General features: G+C 41.7%; 1 protein-coding gene across 1 annotated transcript in view; it reads right to left on the minus strand.

Annotated features, from left to right (window-relative positions):
* The window catches only part of LOC147019677 (inner nuclear membrane protein Man1-like), a 58,079-nt gene that overhangs the window by 19,241 nt on the left and 14,928 nt on the right, over positions 1 to 23,910 (minus strand). Inside the window, exons 2-4 of the mRNA XM_085894304.1 lie at positions 11,178 to 11,212; positions 8,142 to 8,214; positions 2,899 to 2,969 (exon numbers count right to left, since the gene is read on the minus strand). Coding sequence (XP_085750430.1) covers positions 2,899 to 2,969; positions 8,142 to 8,214; positions 11,178 to 11,212 — 179 coding nt within the window. The remainder of the gene's footprint in view (positions 1 to 2,898; positions 2,970 to 8,141; positions 8,215 to 11,177; positions 11,213 to 23,910) is intronic.

Raw genomic sequence — 23,910 nt, forward strand, 5'->3', positions numbered from 1 at the left:
TGAAACCAATCTGTCTTTACTGGAGCTTCGGAAAACAGTGCAGGACACGTTTGGAGAAATCTGATCATGAATGTCACCACAAGTCGGCCACAACATGATGGAACTGGATAACTGGTTATAATAATTTATACTTCCGATAGGTGTTCTTACCAGCGGCTGTTTGCCGATACACCGCCCATGTGTAAGTACGTCCAGAGTTCCCATCGTGTGCTGCCTTTTTGGCTGCTGGTTGCATTATTGGTTAGGGGCGCAGTTATGCCGCTGATGCAGTGCCCCTATTACCAGTGTACTGGTGCTCATTTAGCCGACCTCAGAAGGTTGACATGCTGAGTCAACCCCCGACGTTAATTCAATGGCCAATGGGGCCCGAACTCAGGACCCTAGGATCCCAAGCCACCACCCTAACCGCTAAGCCAACACCAGGCTATGTCTGGTAGGTGTGCTCCACGAAACACCACGCTGAACTATTTATACACCTTAAAACGGAGATTGGCCAAGGCGGAAATACCCCTTGGGAAGGGTGGCAAGTTAAATCGCTACAACCTCCATCATGTGCCCTTAGTCCCCCCCGGAGGGTTTGGTTGAGATTGGATAAGTAACAACCGAATGTATGGTGGCCAGACAGCCACCAAATTGTGTATTTTAGTATGATTGCTGCGTACCAGTATGTGAAGGAAGGCAATTGAACTGCACTCCCTCCCTGACCGAACCTTATTTGGCTCAATTCTTAGCCATCGACAACAGGGAGAGAGGAGGAGAGATGATAAAAGCATGCGTTATCCATGCAGAGATGGGTCGTCTTCAATTTGGCGGAGTTAATCATCTTGATGTCCACTGGCCTCACGATGCGCTCTTCCCCACTGCACCTGAGACAACTCCACGGTTCTCTTCTGTCCACATCTTGTTCGGGGACTGATTCACCCCATTGGCTGCACGATTGAGTGCTGTTCTACCTCCTGTGCCCTTCCACCTCTCTTGTTCTGTTTGAGTGGTTGATCGGTGTGCACGGCACGAAACGAGGTGTACTTTATTTGGCATAGTTTTTCTTGTACAATGCTTGACTGTTTTTGGTTTGTGGTTTTTGCTCAAACATGTCTTGGGTTAAATAAATTGTTTTAATACTTAGACTGTGTGCCTCATGTTACTGCCATTTTTCCACACCGTATTGGCATCCCTGGATACGGACCTACGTTAACCACTCAGTCTCGTCCTGTGCAAGAGAATGTGATAGTTCAGTTAGCCTTGGAGTTTTCTTGCCTTTCTTGGCCTTCCCTACTCCATGGTCAATAGATTTTGAACCTTCCCCAAGCAGAATCCTTTCCAGTAGTGGCTGGAGCAACCAGAGAAGAGGCATGGCAGGGCCCCACATTTTTCTGTTTGAAAGCACCGAGTGGCCGCAAGCAGAGCACCACTTCTCAAACCACAAACGTCATTCACAAGTTTTTCTCTCCTCGTCTGCCAAACCAAAAACTTGGCCTCGCCACACATACACATTTTACGAGGCAAGCCTCAAAACTTACTGGCAAACCCTAACTTATTCGGGAAGAAATTTTCCCCTCCCCCACTGAAGATGGCCAACTTGCCACTCCCACCCCCGCACACTCTTGCCTCACCCCCCAGGCCCTGTGTGCACTCTCGTGCCACCCCTTCCATCATCGCATGTGTTCCCCATGCTAACCCTGCCCTCTCCTGGCCCAGCGCAGTGTATGCTGTAGCCCACCGAGCCAGCATCAGATGCACTCTCACTCCCACGTTAGCAAACTCTCTACCACCCCGCCCCCCCACCCCCCAACGTGAGCTCTTGACCCCACCTCCTGAGTCCAGTTCCCCTAGGTGTGCACATCCCCCCTGGTCCAGCACCATATGTTTTTGCCCCCCCCACCCCCAACCAAGCATCATGTGTGCTCTCACCCATGTGCAGTCTCGCCCCCAGCCCTGCATGTGGTCGAACAACCCCACCACCCCCAGCCCCGTGTACGCACCTCCAACAACCTTACGCCAAAAAACCCGTCCATATTCCCCCACTTCTATTATGTCAATTTGTAGATGGTCACATTTGACTGCAGTTACATGACCCTCGCGGTTCCCACAAGCAAGTGCAGACTTGCGATGTATATGCAATTTTTAGATGGTCGCATACGAACGAATGTGATTTCATGGCACTTCGGGCTTCCATTAACTTGGGATGCATACACATTTTGTAGATGTGGACACAATTTTTAGATAGTCACATATGAGTGCGATTATATGACTATTCTCGTGAGCAGCACCTCCTGGATTTTCAGAAATTATGGACAAAATGACCGATATGGTCAGGCCCCCTGGGATACCAACAGGGAGCTTGACCACCTCCTCAGTCCAGGTGGTTATGCTCAATAACCCCACTCCCACTAGGCAGCAATATACGATACACATTTACCTGGAGAGAATTGGGGTACCCCCCCCCCAAACCATAAACAACAATAATTATTTTTTTAAACTGCCTGAAACCTCTAATGGTGCACCCCAAGTCCAACCACCAGTTTTCAACTCATTCTGTCCAGTTTTTCAGGATTGTATACAAGTCCAAACAAACACAGAGGCTTCTCAAATGATGTATCGTACGATTCTCCAATACAACATCCGCATCGACCTTGAACCACTCGTATAAATATAATGCAAGTAACATAAGCTAGAGGTTAGAAAACTGCTACAGTAATACCATGGAATCATGTGAATAATTTATTTATCATTTCTAGCTGCACACCCAAACTCATTGCTTTGATGAAACATACACACAGTCATACAATAGAAGAAAATCTAGGTTTTTATAGTTATTTTTTACAATCAAGAGTAAAGTTGTATCAAGAATCTTGAAAGGCCTCAGAAAGCTCCTGAAAAGTTTTTAAAAATACCTACAAGGATGAAGTCTCGAGCATCCTCCAAGGAAATTCTGCGGGTGTGAGCGTGATCACCGCAGTCATAATCTCCTGTGGAAATGTTATCACACCATGAGCTATATATTACTATTTATTAGTCATATATTACCATTTTATAGTCATATATTACCATGTCTAATTCGTCATGGTAATTTGTTAAAATTACAATGACTCCATCATTTAACATTACAATGTCGTCGTTACATCACAATAAAATTCGGCAATTCTCTGTGGGTATTCGAGTCCACTTAAATCAATGCCAAGCTTTCTCAAAACAGGATTTCAAATACATTTTTCATAATGTTGAAGATGTATCCATATTCTTATAATAGGACACCAAGCCTACAAGGCTGGGTAACCTATTGTTTTTCTTCTGTTTCTTTTTTTCTTTATAATTATTTTTCTTATTCTGCTGGCAATTTTCAGGTTTTTTATTCGCTTTTAAATTCATTTTCTCGGCAACTGTTGTGTGTTATAGTCGACACAATTTTCACTGTAGCAGGTCATTTGTTTCGTAGAATATTTAATTGATACTTATGACATCATGGATCACGTGGGTACGGGCGCCAAATTTGAAAAACAGAAAGAAAAAATAAAAATAAAAAATAAAAAAACTTTGGACCTGTGTATCTTCAAAATGGCACAATGGAAAAAAAAATAAATTTGGCACATGGCAAGAAACTCCCCGTGGGGAAGAAGTGCGATTTTTCGTGATGTCATCGGTGAAGTATCCTGGTGAAAATTTGACACGTAGAATGCTGCGTCTGAAAAAATTCTTTCTTGGTCAAGAAATTTCTTGAGCGTCATCTAAACAACTCACAGAAGAAAAAATAATTCATCTTCTTCTCCAGAAGAGCTGGACAGATCGAGGAGAAACTTTACACACATTCCCCAAGACAAGGTTGTACAAGTTTGTTAATTCATAATCGATGGGTCACATCATTTGGTGGCCATAATGAATTTACCCTAAAACCTTTAAAAATCTCCTCCAGAACAGCTGGTCAGATCGAGGGGAAACTTCACACAGATATTCTCCAAGACTTGGGGATATAAGTTTGTTCATGAAAAACCGATAGGTCGCATGATTTGGCAGCCATATTGGATTGAAGAAAAACATTAAATAATGTTTTCTCTGGAGCCATTTATCCGATTGAAACAAAACTTTGAATGTATCGTCTGACGCCATTGCTGAATATATGGTTAAAATGACGTCACAAGTCACATGGTTTGGCAGCCATCTTGAATAGATAACACTTTCTCCGATTAACACGAAACTTCACAAGCGTTATCCACTACCCAATTAGAGGCAGAATGTAAGTTTGCGATGTCATAGGTCATGTGGTTCGTCAGCTATATTGGAATGAAATTAAGAAAAAAAAAATATTCTCCAGAACGGCAGGACAAATCGAGGGGGAACTTCACACATGTTCCCCCAAAACGAGAGGATACAAGTTTGTTCATGAATAATTGATAGGTCACCTGGTTTCGAAGCCATATTGGATTGAAGAAAAATATTAAATAATGTTTTCTCTGGAACCGCTTCATCAATCAATGTAAAATTTTACAATTAGGATCTAGTAAACATCTGGAATGTACATTTTAAATATCAACCTAATCAGCCATATGGTCTGGCAACGCGAATTATTTGTTTGAATCCTAGAACTTTTTGTTGTTTTTTAATAAGGCTCACTTGGCTACACCTGGATGAGTACGAGGGTGGAGGAGTATCGATTCAATTGATACGCCGATGGCCCCAGTAAAAAGGGTCATGTGCATACGTAATAAAGAGATGGAATGTGACCTGTTACCAGGTCCATAACTCGTCAATCCCACGTTGTAGAGAGATGTGTGGGGACTCATTAGATTCAGGTGAGTCCCGGTTTAGCCTCCACACCCATAGTGTCAACATTTATTACTTCATTTTTAGATTATTTAACACAAATTCAATTGATACCGACTATGTATTTAGGAAAAAGGGCTAATTGCGTACGCAATAAATAGATTGAATAGAGAGATGCGTGGGGCCTTGTTAGACTTGGGGAATTCCCAGTTTACCATGTAGACCCATTGTGCCGACATTTATTACTTCATGTTCAGGTTATTTAAACGCCAATTCAATTGACACCGACGACGTCCTCAGGAAAAAGGGCTAACTGCATACATAACAAGCTGAATACCATGAATGACCCCGACGTTGAATGAAAGCTGATTACCAAATGATGTTGATACTTGGGCAGCCAATTACCAGACATTATAAAAAAAATAACAAGAATGAATACCATGAATGATCGGGTGTCAAATAAAAGGTGATTACTAAATGATGTTGATGATACTTGCACAGCCGATTACCAGACAATACAAGCTGAATACCATGAATGATCGCGAGGTCAAATAAAAGCCGATAACCAAACATAACAAGATGGCGACTATGCGCGACCCCCACCCCTTGTATGTCATGATGTCGATTTCTTCCATAAAATAAAAATGACAGGATACAAATTCCTGTCAGCTTGACTACACAATGTAAGGTGACATTTGCAGTTAAACATGACAGAAACACAAATCTATCCATATCTTAACCAAGTCATGTCCAAACGAAGACATGTCCTTTGTGCGTGACTGTTTAATTAAACGGTGAAGATGGACCCACCACATGCCTGGGCGTGGCCTAACTCTGATTGACAGGAGCTCTGAAGCGCTCGAGCTGTGATTGGTTACTGATCTTGTGGCCGGTCTGACGACCAATCACAGCAATGACGTAAATGTGAGGAGGATGGGGAAGAGAAAACAATTTGAAAACCCCTCCTATTGACAGAGTCAAACGTCGGGGTAATAAATCGATTGAACACTTCGTGTTACTCGGTCCGCAACTCGTCAATCCCATGTTGTATCAAAGCCAGACGTCTTGGCACCCGGTCATCACTGCCAGCAGTTATAAGGTGGCAGTTCTAATTTATTATAGTTATTATTCACCGAATAAACAGAATAAATGTGTAAAATGTCTAAACACTGTCTAAACAGAATAGATGAAGGGTGAATACATTTGATAGAAAGATAAAATTTGTCTGACTGTGCTCTGGCATGCATTACAACACTGTTGGGAAAAGATTGACTGAAACATAATCCATAAACGAATTAAATCAATTACAAATGGAGTTGAGGCAGTTCTCAAGACAAAAGAGGGTCACATTGGTTATTGATTATATGTAAAGCCAGATTTGATTTTTATGATTTGGTCACCTGGACATCCAGTGAGCTTATGTGATTGAGCAGTGTCCAGAGGTGAGTGAGTGAGTGAGTGAGTGAGTGAGTGAGTGAGTGAGTGAGTGAGTGAGTGAGTGAGTGAGTGAGTGAGTGAGTGAGTGAGTGAGTGAGTCAGTCCATAAACACCAGTCGTTTTCGCTTGAACCAAACACAATTTTGGTGACACTTGGCCACAAGCTTTATATCTGTTGCCTAACGAAGGTGTATTGACCGCATCAAAATCCGTGCTCATTAAGGGAGTCTATGGGGAGGTTTTTGACCCCCAAAATATTTATTTGCTCTCTTCCCCGAAACTACACACACGATTTCAATGAAACTTGACCACAACCTCCATCACCCGTGATGTACTAAAGCTTGTTCATGGCATATTAAAAATAATTTTTTTTTTAAATTAGGGTCGAAGGGGGTTTGCGGGAGTTTGAGTGGCTGTTGCTCCTGATCCAGGTGAGCTTCAGGATGCATGGTCCTACTTTTATAATAAGTGGTGTTATATACTCAAGTTCATGGAAATCCCTTGAAAGTGCTTTTGGCTACATATTACAATGATTTGTTTTGTTATCACATCTCAATTAATAAATTTGCAACTGGACTCTTACACCCCACTATATACCTGAACCATATAGAATGGAAAACAGCTTGGCCAATCTCCACCAAATTTTGCATACGTGCTGAGGTACCCAGGGCCAGGTCATCGGCACAAAATAATCCCCTCCCCCCACTTTTCAAAGAGGAGAGACTTGCGATTTTTGTCTGTACAAGTTGAATCGTGCAAGCGGTTTAACCGCTGACCCCTGCCGGAGAGGGGGGGTAGTGACACCATATTTCACTCGTAGGGTTTGGGGGTTAACTCGTAACATGAAAGCAAAGCTCCATTATGTGCATGTATTATGTTCATATGACAATGTAGTGACTTATTGGTTGTTTACCCAAGCTCAACATGAGAAATTCACACTTTATAGACTTCCGGCTTCAAATATTTTCCTGGCCTTCGTTGCAAGGTAGTTATAAAATAACTTGCAACTTAAATGACTTTCTCATCTTGATCTTCAAACATGATTCCAACATAAATTAAATGCAAATGATCAAAATTTGTTTCACTTGTGGATCTTCAAAAGTGGATTTTGTTAAGGCTATAAAATGCTGGAAAATCCTTACTATGATTCACGGAGCTGCGGACTAACTTCTTAGAGGAACGAGAGGCTGCAAGCCGTGCAAGATGGAGCAATAACAGGTCTGTAATGTCCTTCGATGTCCAGGGCCGCACATGCGCTACACTGGATGGGCCAGCGTGTACCTTGCCCTTCACTGACAGGCTTGGGTAAACAGCTCAGCCCCGTCCGTGGTGGGGACTGGGGCTTGAGACAGTGTCCCACGAACGAGGAATTCCCAGTAAGCGCGAGTCATCAGCTCTGGTTGATCAAGTCCCTGCCCTTTGTACACACCGCCCATCTCCACTACCGATTGGATGGTTTGATGAGATCCTCGGATCAGCCCTTGCACACAACTGAAGTTTGGGCCTTTGGCGATGCACGTTGTTACATCACATTGTCGTCGTGTCGGCTTGTGCGCCAAAAAGATAAGTGAACTTGACTGTCTAGACTCTAGAGTCGAGAGGAAGTAAAATTCGTAACAAAGTGTCTGTGTGTGTGTGTGTTTGTTGTTCCATGTGGTACTCCTACTACAGTTCTGGGCTGATTACATCCAGACTTGCAACATAGGATCAGCATGACCCCAATTTGTATCGAGGAGTGTTTTTATCTTTGCTGGTGGTTTTGGAGGGAAGGAAGGGGGGGGACGGAAATTCTCTATGAGTGATTTCTAATTCATTACATTTCAAGATACAGAACTGCTAGTATAGATATGACTCAATTTGAAAGCAAATCTGATGATTATCAGATCCTTCCCAGCTGAGATTGCAGACAGAAGCAATGGAAAAATGGCTGAGTCAGTGAAGCTTACCTGCAATGACTCCCAGGTGGTTATACAAACTGCCAAGTACCTGCAGCATGGCAAGTTGCTCAGCACCACAACCCTTCAGGCACACGTGAGGGGGGAAAAGAATATTTCAATTGTAATGTAAAATAACAATAATGACCAAGAGCAAGTTTTAAACATCTCATTGGTGCACAAAATTATTGCGATCAATTGACTTTGCAAAAGCAACAAGCCATTCACCAATTAAGATGCGAGACATACTATTTTACCAAAAAACTGAGGCTGCCTTCCCCTGGGTTGGAAGCAAAGAACTCATTAAATTTTGCTTGAGAGAGGAGAATTGAAACCAGAATTCAAGTTGTCAAAATATATCATGCATTTCTGGTCTTTGACACCCAGCATGATTAAACACAAAACTTGTCAAAGGGCGGAAGTACTCATTTGTGAGCCAACGGCCATCCATATCTGGTGCCAACTGCGTCTGTGGACATCCTCCTGCAGTTGGTTGCCTTCTCAAGGAGGTTGGTGGCAGGATTTGCACTTTGGCCACCACAACACACTTCACCCTGTAAAACACACTGTCGTGTGTGTCGGGGTGGTGATGAGGTGTCGTCCACCAGACGGTGGTCTCCTATTGTTAACCTGAGGCGGTCCCTTCAGGTGGATGCCTGGAATGTCCTATTCCAAAGAGAAAGGGATGGGCTCGGCATCTGCCTGGGTGATGGCCAGAATGAGGCCCCTGGAGTACCAGCGGAAAGTGGACGCAGCGACATGCTATTGCACATGCTTCCCATGTTTGTATGTATGTATTCATTTATTTCTGGTGTTTGCAAATTTACACCAAAGTTTTGAGAACATTAAATAATAATGAATACATCTCATTAAAAAAGAGAAAATGCTGAACTCTTATTAGTCCTAAAATACAGTGAAGTAGAGCCAAAAAAAGTTTTTAAAAAACCAAAAAGACCCCGTAGAACTCACTTTCCTTGATTGCGCACAAAATTTGACCTTGCATGTTGTCAATACTCTACTCATAACTATGCTTGCATGTGCAATGGACATTCAAAAGTAAAATTAACCAATACATTAATTCAGGATAATCGAAGACATGCCAAGTTTATTTCATTCACAAGCAAAGGTATCAGTCCCAGTGACGGGAAAAGTACAAGTTAATCTTTAAATTTAAATTATTTCATGGACTTTAAAAAAGTTAATTGTGTTGCACTCTGTTTCACTCAGAGCCAAGGCACAGCTATTTATACCACTCACCGTAAAATGGTGGCGTGACATCAGTCGGCGGAGGTTAAATTTTTCTCAAAAGGGCAAAATAAAATTTGACATCAATATTATTCATACCTGTTCTCCCGTCACTTCAAAAGTGAACGTTAAGCTTTCCCTGCATAAACAGCTTTTCAAATGCAGCGAGGGAAGCGACCTCCGTAAACAGGAGTCAAACAAACGCATGGTAGGACACCACGATTTTTATTTTATGTGCATGTAGTTGAGGCTCGTGGAAGACCTCGTACCAGTACACTGAACGGATCTGGATGCAACATGACAAAATTAAAAGCTGAGAGAGGGGTAAACACAAACGGCAGAGTTGAAGACCATGATAGAGGTAGACTTGGACAATGGGTGTGGGGAGGAATGGGCTGGGGGGGGGGAGAAAGAGATTATTCTTCTTGTTTATGGCAGCTATCGCCATCATTTTGTTGGGGTGCGACAATATGCTGCTGATGCTGTGCCCCGATACCAATACAATGGTACTCATTGCACCGACCTCGGAAGGATGACAGGCTGAATCAACCCCACCTGGTGTTAAATTCAGCAACCAACAGGGCTCAAACTCAAGAACCGAAAATCCCAAGCCAGCCACCCTAACCACGAAGCCAACACCAGGCTTTTGGCAAGAGATGATGCATGGGTTGGGCAAGATGGATACAGAAGGAAGCTATCAGGAGGGAAAACTGGAAATTTGAAAGAGAAGGGATTGGGGTGGGCTGGATAGGTGTTTACCAGGGTAGAAAAGATTCATATTACATACAAGATTATATAATACAAGTTGCCTATAATTTGCAAGTGGATAAAGGTACATGCGTGCACAAACATACACGCACCGCCTTTTTGATGACCCACATTATTACCACTAAAAAGGATATATTACTTTTCAAGGCACTTTCCTGCCTTGCATCCACTTTTCCCATCACAGTGGAAGCTATCCTATGGATTGCCTAAAGGATATATTTATTTGGTACAAGTATTTAACCAGTGTCGGACATCATTCTTATTGCCTCGTTCATTCAAAACACACCCCCTCATGCGTGCCCCCCACCCCTCCGAGGTGGTCTTTACTACATAAGCCCTTGACATGAAATCAGGTGCACGTTTTCACAGGCAGGATGCTTTCATTGATCAGAAATCTCATAATTAGTCACTGCTCTGTCCACTTTGTCATCGATGCCTTCTTGATTTTTGCAGCATACATCAAAGCCGAAAAAAACGTGATTACAACTGTTGGTTTTTATTTTGATGTACCATACTCTTTACAGAGCATGGTACTGCCGAAGCAGTTTTTTGGTCGGGGTTATGCTCGCTGGTTTGCCATTGCCTTCTCAACATTAATTTTCCGTGCTCTTTTGTTTTCGATGCTCAGCGTCAAGCAAGAAAACAGCACAGACCTTTAAAAAAAAAGACAAGGTCTTTGGAATGACTCGGATGGGGGTTTGAACCACCGACCTCCCAGACTCAGAGTGAATGCTCTAAGCATTATGCTCGGCCGAGTCTCGTCATATATAATGGTTACCAACACTATCAGGACAAGTGCCCTCTAAATTAAATTCACAAACATTGATCACATTTGATAAACAAATTAGTGTCAAATTTGAACAATCACCGCACGCAACTTGTGCTTGTATCCATTGGGCCATGATTTGGGGTAAAATTGAACAGTTTTTTTTAACTTTTCATTGCATTTGGATATAACAAATTTATTCCAGTAAATGGGATATAATCGTGGTGCAATTTTCACATAAGATGTACTGGATTAAAACTGGAGCTTACCGGCTTTGAACTGTTGGAGCAGAACAAATGTTTAACTGCAAAACAAAGCACACATGCATCGACAGTGAGAGAGATCTCAACAGCCCAGGAGCGAAAGGGTCAGTATACAATGCTCACACACATATTTTCAAATTCTTTAACAATACCACTGTAGTAGTCATCATGTCCTCATCAGCGAGATACATTGGACAATTCATAGATGGTGCAAAAAGGCCCATTTCCTGAGCTTTTGAAGATGAACGAAAAACAAAACAAAAAATTACCCCCGTGTGAGGGTGACGGTCATCTCTATAATGTTTTTTTACTCTCATAATCGATGAACCGTTGCCAGATATCTCCTAAAATGACAGACGATAGGTTTTGAAAATGGCGACTTTCACAACTTTCGTGACCTCGTGACCTTGTCCCTGACCTCGAATCCTGGAAAAAATATGACGTTGGGTATCACTCATCGACCTCTACCCACGTACCAAATTTCATCAAGATCGGAAGTAAAAAGTTTTCTTTGTACCGGGAGGTGTTTTTGACAATCTTTCAGGTTACGTGGCGGCCAAACGGGACGGAAATTCAAAAATCTGTCCGGTTAGATACAAGATAATATTTTTTCTATCATAATCGATAAACAGTTGCCAAATATCTCCTAAAATGGCAGACTGGAGAGGTTTTGAAAATGGCGATTTTTATAACTTACGTGACCTCGTGACCTTGACCCTGACCTTGAACCCGGACAAAAGTTATATTGTTGTGCAACACTCATCGACCTCTACCCACATACTAAGTTTCATCAAGGTCGGAAAGAAAAATTGCTGACGGACGGACGTACGGACATTTAGTCCGGCTTTATTCGGTCATCTCGGTAGAAATGACCTAAAAACAAATCAAAGCTACTCGAAGTAAAGAAAGAATTTAAAGTAAGGATAAGAAGATATAAAATAGAAAAACACAGGGGAAGAAACACCAATTTAAATAAAAGAAAGCCCAAATATAAATGCATTTCACATTCTCTGCACATCTTTAGCATCATGAATGGATTAACAGCTCTGGTGAATGGGTGAGATGACCGATTGCAAGAAGAAGGTAAAAAGAACAAACGATGTAACTTTTTAAACCAAACACAAATTGTTACGTACTGGGACACAAGGTGCATTGGTGGGGTTTAGGGGGTGAGAGAAATAAAACAAAATAAAACAACAGTCCAAGGGGTTCAGGGTTGGGAAGGCATCCCAATTCTCTCGACGTAAATGTATATCGCAGAGCACCACTCCCGGTGAGGGAGTCATCCCGTCTAATTCTGGGGGAAATCAGCCACCCGTAAGGATGGATTCTTCACAAGGATGGATTCAAATGAGCAATGGAACTGAAAAAAACATTTCCAATGGGACCGTTATCAGTATATAGTCTTCACAGCTGGAATTCAGCAACACAGCTGTCACCCTTTCCCAGTCCATAAATTGAAGTGCAACTTTAGCTTTAACTTGGAAGCAAAGATAGAAGATTATAAAACCTGCAATATTGAGATTATTTGTTTCACTTGTGATCCAAGATGACAACCTGGGCTTCAAGATTTATGCACATCGCAGACAGATTGGTGGCCTCAATTTTTTTCCCGCTTGCTCGCTCGTTCTGCTCTCTCAGCCTTCCAAGCTTCCCAAGCTCCTCCACGACACAATGACAGGTATGTGTTGTTTGATTAACCCCCTCCCAGTAGAACGACAAAAATCCAGGTTTTTCCACACAACTGTACTTCTTCGTTCAAGCCTGTCATGAGATTGCTGTTGTCTCCAGTATTCCGTTCAGCATGGGATTGCTGTTACTGCATGCCCCTCCGGTCCAAGCACATCCCATCACCAGTCCTTCATGAGTATACCACTAGTTTGTAATAAAGGCGTCAAGAATAAAGGAAGAACAGAACAAAGGGTGATGGGTCAACAAAGTGGACTGAAGGACAAAAAAAAACCATACCGTAATAATAAAAAAAAAAACAGGAAGACAAGAACTCGTGGATATAGCACTGCATGAAGAAATAAGTTTCCGGTGAAAGAGGGCATTGTCTCAGTGTGTGTAGAAATGTATTTGTTTACATGTGTACACAAATCCATGCACACACCCTTAAGGCCCAGTCACACCTTGACGTTTTAGCCAGCAATGGCAACGTATTAAAATGTATGTAAAACGCTGGCTTACGTTGAACTTTTGATGTTTTTTTAAAGATTCGGACGTATTCATAACAACTTGGTCTTATGCAGAACGTATTAGTAACGGACACAGAACGTTTCGTTGTGTTATAGATAACTTATACCAACGAATGCTGAACCTGTTGTCGGCCTTCACAACCTCTGCCCAACGATAGTCTAACTTATGCAAAGCGCGCTGCACGTATCGCCGACGATCACGTGACGTAGCCTATGAAAAGGCTGCCGCACAACGATTCAAATCATAACCGCCGCAGAAATGGAAGTGTCAACATCGCAGTCACACCTTGGCGATCTTGCCAGCGTATGCCGACCTCTGAAAAATACGTCTAAAACGCTGCCGCACGTCGAATACGGTATGGGTAAGTTTGGTATGCGTGAATAGAACGCTAAAGTACGCTATCATACGTCGTATTAAATGGAGTACATCTTGTAATTTTAAACATGTTGAAAATTTTACGACGTACTTGCCGTATGACACGCGCTCCGCATGCGATGGGAATAAGTTGTACGTACGATATGCGATCGTTGACACACATCGACACACGTTACTTGTAAGTTACTCATAAGTCGAAACACATCGAGGTAATGGTTAGCGTCAGTGTTCCAGACTCCCGGGTTTTATTTTTTTATTTTTTCCATCGGTATGGCGGTGTACAGTGTGGTTACGATTTAAATTGTTGAGCGGCAGCCAATTCATTATATTATATTATAACCGCACTATAAATCGAAGTGTCAAAATCACCATCATACCGAAGGAAGGAAGAAAAAAAAAAAACCAGGGAGTCTGGAACACTGACGCTAACCATTACCTCGATGTGTTTCGACTTATGAGCACCTTACAAGTAACGTGTGTCGATGTGTGTCACCGATCGCGTAACGTGAGAACACCACGTTACTCATAGGTTAGAAATAAGTTTCGGGTACGCTAAACATTACCTCGATGTGTTTCGACTTATGCGTAATTTACAAGTAACGCGTGTCGACATGTGTCAACGATCGCGTGACGTGCCTACAACTAATGGCCAGCGTTATGCGGAACGTGCGAGTCATACGCTGGCATAAGTCTTAAAATTTCAAGCATGGAAAATTTGAGGACAACCGAAAAGTACAACATTTAAAGCCAGCGTACAACGACGTATGGCAGTGTTTTTCAGCGTGCTCTCAATGTTATCAAAACTTACCCATAACGTATTCGACGTGTACCAGCGTTTTAGATAAATTTTCCAAAAATCGGCATAAGCCTGCTAAAACGTCAAGGTGTGACTGGGCCTTTAGATCGTATGTTTTATAAGAGCGAGGATCATCGAAGAGCAAGCTTGAACTCAAACTGGGACAAACATCAAGAGAATGAAAGGAAACGAGGAGAGGGGGGAGGGGAGGAAACACTGAAACGAGCAAGTAAGATGGAGGAGTTAGGGAAAGGTTAATTGGGGGAGTGGGGGGAATAAAGATCAAGGGGTCAGAAATGGGGATGACAAGAGATGGTGGTGCACTGCTAAGAGTGAGAAAAACCTCTGGAAGGTGGTTCTATCGATGGGAGAAGTGAGGAATAAAAGAGCCGAGGCATACAGTCAGCCTGGATTTTGAAGTTTAACTCAAAGAGGGTAATTGGAAGAACACAAACATACTGGAGTAGATATGGAGTGTCAGAGGACTGAGAGAGCAGAGGGAGCGATACTGGCGAAAACAATGACCACAGACCTGGTCTTAATGACTTTCCGGTCCAATCATAACCAACAAAAATAGACATGGTTCCTGCACAATGCCGTTGCTATTCTGAATGTACAAATATTTAAGGAAAGAACATTCTGATTACACAGAAGGGATTATAAAAGCTGTCGGTAAAACAAGCGACTCCTCATTGCACATCCTGTGCCGCTGAAAATGACAGAACTACAAATATTACTAGAAGGACACTTGGTGGAGCGCATACCTTTGCCACACAATGCCTGATCCACAAGAACATATCGGGCCCAATACATTTTTGAAATATCATGATACATATCATTTTTGGCCCTTTTTTGGCCCAACCTCGGAATTTTTGGCCCGACCTCGGAAGGATGACAGGCTGAGTCAACCCCCTGGTGTTAATTCAGCAGCCAACGGGCTTGAACTCAGGACCCTGAGATCCCAAGCCACCACCCTAACCACTAAGCCAACACCAGGCTTTTTTTTAATTTTTATTTTTTTTTAATATCATTTTTGGCCCTATCTCTCAATGGTGAAGGATCACTTTAAAAGTCAAATAACTCTCGTATCCGGATCTGAATTCGGATCTTCACCCAAATCGAATCAATTCGTCCTTGCCACACCCCCAACCTCTCCACCAAGTTTCATCCAAATCCGTCCACAACTTTTTGAGATATCGTGCTATATTTCGGTTTACCTCCATCTCTCAATGTTGAAGAATGACTTTTAAAATATTCTTGTAGTCGGATCCGGATCCGGATCTTCACCAAAATCAAATCGGTTCGTCCTTGTCACACACACACCCAACCTGTCCACAAAATTTCATCCGGATCCGTCCACAACTTTTTGAGATACCCTGTACACAGACAAACAGACAGAAAGGGGTGAAAACATAACCTCCTTCACCTTCGGTGGCAGAGGTAACTAGAACGGCACTCGGTAGAGCGCATACCTCCACGAAGCTGAACAGTTTATGTTTTGTGTCCCACAGATAGGCCGGATCTGGATCCGGACCGGAACCCAAAATCGATTTGGCTTGTTCTCGTCACCGAAGCAATTAATCCACCAAGTCTTGTCATAGGTCGTAAACAACTTTTTTAAATATCATGCTGCATATCGTCTTTGGCCCAATCTCTGAATGGTGAAGAATCACGAGAAATTGAAAAATTCCCGTATCAGCATTCAGATCTTCACCAAAATCGAATCGATTCGTCCTTGTCACACACCCAACCTGTGCACCAAATTTCTTCTGAATCCGTCCACAACTTTTTGAGATATCCTGTTAACAGACAGATCGGCAGACAGGGGTGAAAACAACATCCGTCCACCTTCAGTGGCAGTGGAAAGTAGAGATTCATTGAACACATCGCCGTGCACAGTATCAAGAAAAAAAGGACATGGGCATGGTCTGTGAGCAGCAAATTTGATTGGTTGAAAGGACATAAATTGTTGTAATATTTTGTCGAAGTACTGCGAAACGAAAGGTTTTTGAAAGTACTAAAATGGCGGTTTGTGTTCTAGTGTTCAAGGATATAATGCAATTGAAATAAAATTAAGATTTTAAAGGTTGTAGAAAAATATACTTCCGGAAGCTTTCAGACGTCCACAACTTTTTGTTGTTGCCTTTACCTCATGGAAAGCAAACCCAACTGAGGGTAATCTCAGTTGCTTCCACAAAGCTTGGAACAAGTGTGTGTCCTACCCTTAGGAGAGCCGGAAAACAACATCTTTCGAATCTCAAGTCTGAACTCTCAAACCTCTTTCCCTCCTCCAAATCCCAGTGGCGTCTAATCAAATCTGTTTCTGGTGTATGTTCCCCCTCCATCCCCTCCCTCCCATGGCTGCACAGCTGACACCGCACGTGAAAAGGCTGAATGCCTAAACTCGGTGTTCGCATCGAAATCTTGTGTCCGAAACACATCTCTTTCTGTACTCACCTTACCCAGTCTCACCCAACTGTCCCTGGACTCTGTGCCCTTTTCCTCTGACAAAGTGAAGGCCTTGCTGTCAAACCTCGACTCAGATTCTGCAACTGGTCCAGACGGAATCAGCCCACGTGTCCTCAAAGCCTGTTCTTCTGCTCTTGCTCACCCTCTCTCTGTTCTATTCACCCTCTCATTTGCCCAAGGTCATCTGCCATCTGCTTGGAAATCAGCAAACATTACTGCCCTGCATAAAAAAAATGTGCAAAAACAGATCCCTGTAACTACAAACCAATCAGCCTTCTCCAAATCATCAGCAAGGTTATGGAATCCATCATCGCTTCAGGCATTAAATCCTTCCTCTTCTCCAATGGCTTGATTTCCAATCATCAATTTGGTTTCAGACCAGATCACTCTACCCTGGATATGCTGCTTCTGCTCTCCCAACAATGGATGAAGGTCCTCAATGCCGGACATGAAATCAGAGCCGAATCCCGAGACATATCGTGTGCTTTTGACACAGTCTGGCACCCTGCCCTGCTCACCAAACTCTCTTCCTATGATATCCAAGGCCATCTCCACTCACGGCTCGCAGACTTCCTCTCCTGTCGCAGTCAACGTGTGGCCCTAAATGGAGTTCTCTCACCCCCTCTTCCTGTCCAGGCTGGAGTTCCTCAAAGCAGCGTTCTGGGCCCTGTTCTTTTTCCGGTTTTCATCAATGATCTCTCAGACTCTGGAAAATCCTCTTTATCTCTTTGCTGATGACTCCACCCTCTGCCGTACCATCCATCATCCCTCAGACCGGCAAGCAGCAGCTTATTCGCCCTCTGCAGATCTGGATAAAATCACAAACTGGTCCAACACATGGACCATGTCTTTCAATCTGGACAAATCTCACAATGTCTCTCCGAAAGGACCGTTTGGAACCCCCTCCCCCCCCCGCCCCATCCACTTTCTCAACAATCCTCTGGAAGAATTCCTTTCTTCCAAACTTCTGGGTCTCACTATATGCCATGATCTTTTCTAGGAAAGCCACATTTCCAACCTGGCCTCCAAAGCCAGTCGCCGACTGGGAATCCTCCATCGTGCAAAGTCCTTCCTCAGCCCACCTGAGCTCCTGACCACGTACAAAGCTTTCGTCTGCAGCCCGATGGAGTAGTGCTCTCCCCTCTGGGCTGGTGCTCCTTCCTCTCACTTTTCTTGGCTTCACGCTGTGGAAACCAAGGCATTTCGGATCATTATTATCTCCTGCGATGAGGCTGAGTCTTTGGGCCTCTCACTCTCTCACCACAGGTAGGTTGGTGGTCTTTCTGTCTTCTACCATTTCCTCTCTGGTCTCACCACCCCTCCCCCCTGCTCTGTCTGCGATTTGTCCCCACCATATTTCTGAAGGGCGCTCAAGGTCTGCCAACAACCCCCTTCTGGTAAAACTACCAAAATCACGAATCACTGCTCACCTTCACTCTTTGATTCCTCTTTTTTCCCCGCCTTTGGAACAAACTCCCTCACTCTGTTCAATCCCATTCTTCCCTCCAGGCCTTCAAAACAGCTGTTCAGCACCACCTCTTATAGTCCCCCATCAAAATCCTCAATCTTTTCTACCCCCATTAATCCACCCCAAACCCACCTCCTTCAAATTCCCTGCTTTCCTTCCTGAAAGTCCCTGTAATGTCCATCTTGTATTCCCCATGTTCCCTGCTCCATCCCTCTCCTTTCCACAGATCTCCTCATGTCTGTTCCCCACCGTTTTGTCCTTCCCACTCCCGCCCATCTTGTCTCATGCCCCCCTTGATGTGTGTTGTGTGTTCGCTCTCATATGAGCCTCGACAAGGTGTACCAAAAAATAAAATAAAATAAAATAAAAGACAATGAGGCAGCATCTTTTACACCACCATATTTAACACGTCACATCAATTATTCCTGCCTATTATTTGTGCCCTTTACGATGTGCATAAAAACAGTAAGTTTCCTGTTTGGAATTATTTTCAATTTTGTTTGACTGCAAGACAGGCAGATGGAGTAAAATATATAAATTAACAAATTAACTTCCACGTGCGGGGTATTAACAATGAGGCACACTTCATTGTGGCGTGGATTAATATAATTAACAGATGATCTCCTGCACAGACATGCATGCAATGCATCAAGTCAAGTCTGGATTGATATCATCCAAGCTCAGTTAAAAGCAAGTTGAACAGTGAACACACACACACGTGCAATGCCACGCCAACGTATCACGGCTCAGTCTCACTCTCGGCATGCTTTGGAAAGCGGAAGCTGTGCCAACACGACGTGGGAATGGTGCCAACCTGACCATGCAGCCATGTCATTAGTGTCTTAGTCCCACAATAAACATGCACAATCACATGAACATGGTCATACAAAAACAAAAACCAGCCAAACAAAATGAAAAAAAAAATTGAAAAGATCAAGTTGTAACGTTTTGAAAATGCATGACATGAACAAATTAACATATCCTGCATTTCAAAAAACACAACATGAGGTTTTACATTCAAGTTTGGATCAAGTTGTGAAGTTCGGTGAATTTTGGGGTTTTACATCCAAGTTTGGATCAACTTGTGAAATTAGGTGAATTTTGGGGTTTTACATTAAAGTTTGGATCAACTTGTGAAATTCGGTGAATTTGGGGTTTTCCATTAAAGTTTGGATCAACTTGTGAAATTCGGTGAATTTTGGGGTTTGACATTCAAGGTTGGATAAACCTGCGAAATTAGGTGAATTTGGGTATTTTACATTCAAGGTTGGATAAACCTACGAAATTAGGTGAATTTTGGGGTTTTACATTCAAGTTTGGATCAAGTTGTGAAGTTCGGTGAATTTGGGTATTTTACATTCAAGGTTGGATGAACTCGTGAAATTAGGTGAATTTTGGGGTTTTACATTCAAGTTTGGATCAAGTTGTGAAGTTCGGTGAATTTTGGGGTTTCACATTCAAGTTTGGATCAAGTTGTGAAGTTCGGTGAATTTTCGGGTTTTACATTCAAGTTTGGATCAACTTGTGAAATTAGGTGAATTTTGGGGTTTTATATTCAAGTTTGGATCAACTTGTGAAATTAGGTGAATTTTGGGGTTTTACATTCAAGTTTGGATCAAGTTGTGAAGTTCGGTGAATTTTGGGGTTTCACATTCAAGTTTGGATGAAGTTGTGAAGTTCGGTGAATTTTGGGATTTCACATTCAAGTTTGGATCAACTTGTGAAGTTCGGTGAAGTTTGGGGTTTCACATTCAAGTTTGGATGAAGTTGTGAAGTTCGGTGAATTTTGGGATTTCACATTCAAGTTTGGATCAACTTGTGAAATTAGGTGAATTTTGGGGTTTTACATTAAAGTTTGGATCAACTTGTGAAAATAGGTGAATTTGGGGTTTTCCATTAAAGTTTGGATCAACTTGTGAAATTCGGTGAATTTTGGGGTTTTACATTCAAGTTTGGATCAACCTGCGAAATTAGGTGAATTTTGGGGTTTTACATTCAAGGTTGGATAAATCTGTGAAATTCGGTGAATTTTGGGGTTTTACATTCAAGTTTGGATCAAGTTGTGAAGTTTGGTGAATTTGGGTATTTTACATTCAAGGTTGGATGAACTCGTGAAATGAGGTGAATTTTGGGGTTTTACATTCAAGTTTGGATCAAGTTGTGAAGTTCGGTGAATTTTGGGGTTTCACATTCAAGTTTGGATCAAGTTGTGAAGTTCAGTGAAATTTGGGGTTTCACATTCAAGTTTGGATCAAGTTGTGAAGTTCGGTGAATTTTGGGGTTTTACATTCAAGTTTGGATCAACTTGTGAAATTAGGTGAATTTTGGGGTTTTACATTCAAGTTTGGATCAACTCATGAAATTAGGTAAATTTTGGGGTTTTACATTCAAGTTTGGAGCAAGTTGTGAAGTTCGGTGAATTTTGGGGTTTCACATTCAAGTTTGGATGAAGTTGTGAAGTTCGGTGAATTTTGGGATTTCACATTCAAGTTTGGATCAAGTTGTGAAGTTCAGTGAATTTTGGGGTTTTACATTCAAGTTTGGATCAACTTGTGAAATTAGGTGAATTTTGGGGTTTTACATTCAAGTTTGGATCAAGTTGTGAAGTTCGGTGAATTTTCGGGTTTTACATTCAAGTTTGGATCAACTTGTGAAATGAGGTGAATTTTGGGGTTTTACATTCAAGTTTGGATCAAGTTGTGAAGTTCGGTGCATTTGGGTATTTTACATTCAAGGTTGGATGAACTCGTGAAATGAGGTGAATTTTGGGGTTTTACATTCAAGTTTGGATCAAGTTGTGAAGTTCGGTGAATTTTGTGGTTTCACATTCAAGTTTGGATCAAGTTGTGAAGTTCAGTGAATTTTGGTGTTTCACATTCAAGTTTGGATCAAGTTGTGAAGTTCGGTGAATTTTCGGGTTTTACATTCAAGTTTGGATCAACTTGTGAAATTAGGTGAATTTTGGGGTTTTACATTAAAGTTTGGATCAACTTGTGAAATTAGGTGAATTTGGGGTTTTACATTAAAGTTTGGATCAACTTGTGAAATTCGGTGAATTTGGGGTTTTCCATTAAAGTTTGGATCAACTTGTGAAATTAGGTGAATTTTGGGGTTTTACATTAAAGTTTGGATCAACTTGTGAAATTAGGTGAATTTTGGGGTTTTACATTAAAGTTTGGATCAACTTGTGAAATTCGGTGAATTTGGGGTTTTCCATTAAAGTTTGGATCAACTTGTGAAATTCGGTGAATTTTGGGGTTTTACATTCAAGGTTGGATAAACCTGCGAAATTAGGTGAATTTTGGGGTTTTACATTCAAGTTTGGATCAAGTTGTGAAGTTCGGTGAATTTTGGGGTTTCACATTCAAGTTTTGATCAAGTTGTGAAGTTCGGTGAATTTACGGGTTTTACATTCAAGTTTGGATCAAGTTGTGAAGTTCGGTGAATTTACGGGTTTTACATTCAAGTTTGGATCAACTTGTGAAATGAGGTGAATTTTGGGGTTTTACATTCAAGTTTGGATCAACCTGCGAAATTAGGTGAATTTTGGGGTTTTACATTCAAGGTTGGATAAACCTGTGAAATTAGGTGAATTTTGGGGTTTTACATTCAAGTTTGGATCAAGTTGTGAAGTTTGGCGAATTTTGGGGTTTCACATTCAAGTTTTGATCAAGTTGTGAAGTTAAGTGAAATTTGGGGTTTCACATTCAAGTTTGGATCAAGTTGTGAAGTTCGGCGAATTTTGGGGTTTCACATTCAAGTTTTGATCAAGTTGTGAAGTTCAGTGAAATTTGGGGTTTCACATTCAAGTTTGGATCAAGTTGTGAAGTTCGGTGAATTTACGGGTTTTACATTCAAGTTTGGATCAACCTGCGAAATTAGGTGAATTTTGGGGTTTTACATTCAAGGTTGGATCAACCTGCGAAATTCGGTGAATTTTGGGGTTTTACATTCAAGTTTGGATCAAGTTGTGAAGTTCGGTGAATTTTCGGGTTTTACATTCAAGTTTGGATCAACTTGTGAAATTAGGTGAATTTTGGGGTTTTACATTCAAGTTTGGATCAACTTGTGAAATTAGGTGAATTTTGGGGTTTTACATTCAAGTTTGGATGAAGTTGTGAAGTTCGGTGAATTTTGGGATTTCACATTCAAGTTTGGATCAAGTTGTGAAGTTCAGTGAATTTTGGGGTTTTACATTCAAGTTTGGATCAACTTGTGAAATTAGGTGAATTTTGGGGTTTTACATTAAAGTTTGGATCAACTTGTGAAAATAGGTGAATTTGGGGTTTTCCATTATAGTTTGGATCAACTTGTGAAATTCTGTGAATTTTGGGGTTTTACATTCAAGTTTGGATCAACCTGCGAAATTCGGTGAATTTTGGGGTTTTACATTCAAGTTTGGATCAAGTTGTGAAGTTTGGTGAATTTGGGTATTTTACATTCAAGGTTGGATGAACTCGTGAAATGAGGTGAATTTTGGGGTTTTACATTCAAGTTTGGATCAAGTTGTGAAGTTCGGTGAATTTGGGTATTTTACATTCAAGGTTGGGTGAACTCGTGAAATGAGGTGAATTTTGGGGTTTTACATTCAAGTTTGGATCAAGTTGTGAAGTTCGGTGAATTTTGTGGTTTCACAATCAAGTTTGGATCAAGTTGTGAAGTTCAGTGAATTTTGGTGTTTCACATTCAAGTTTGGATCAAGTTGTGAAGTTCGGTGAATTTTCGGGTTTTACATTCAAGTTTGGATCAACTTGTGAAATTAGGTGAATTTTGGGGTTTTACATTAAAGTTTGGATCAACTTGTGAAATTAGGTGAATTTGGGGTTTTCATTAAAGTTTGGATCAACTTGTGAAATTAGGTGAATTTTGGGGTTTTACATTAAAGTTTGGATCAACTTGTGAAATTCGGTGAATTTGGGGTTTTCCATTAAAGTTTGGATCAACTTGTGAAATTAGGTGAATTTTGGGGTTTTACATTAAAGTTTGGATCAACTTGTGAAATTCGGTGAATTTTGGGGTTTTACATTCAAGGTTGGATAAACCTGCGAAATTCGGTGAATTTTGGGGTTTTACATTCAAGTTTGGATCAACCTGCGAAATTAGGTGAATTTGGGTATTTTACATTCAAGGTTGGATAAACCTGCGAAATTAGGTGAATTTTGGGGTTTTACATTCAAGTTTGGATCAAGTTGTGAAGTTCGGCGAATTTTGGGGTTTCACATTCAAGTTTTGATCAAGTTGTGAAGTTCAGTGAAATTTGGGGTTTCACATTCAAGTTTGGATCAAGTTGTGAAGTTCGGTGAATTTACGGGTTTTACATTCAAGTTTGGATCAACCTGCGAAATTAGGTGAATTTTGGGGTTTTACATTCAAGGTTGGATAAACCTGCGAAATTAGGTGAATTTTGAGGTTTTACATTCAAGTTTGCATCA

This window comes from Eptatretus burgeri, chromosome 9 (assembly GCF_056783735.1).
Source record: "Eptatretus burgeri isolate ZD-2024b chromosome 9, Ebu_testis_v1, whole genome shotgun sequence".
Taxonomy (NCBI): Eukaryota; Metazoa; Chordata; class Myxini; order Myxiniformes; family Myxinidae; genus Eptatretus; species Eptatretus burgeri.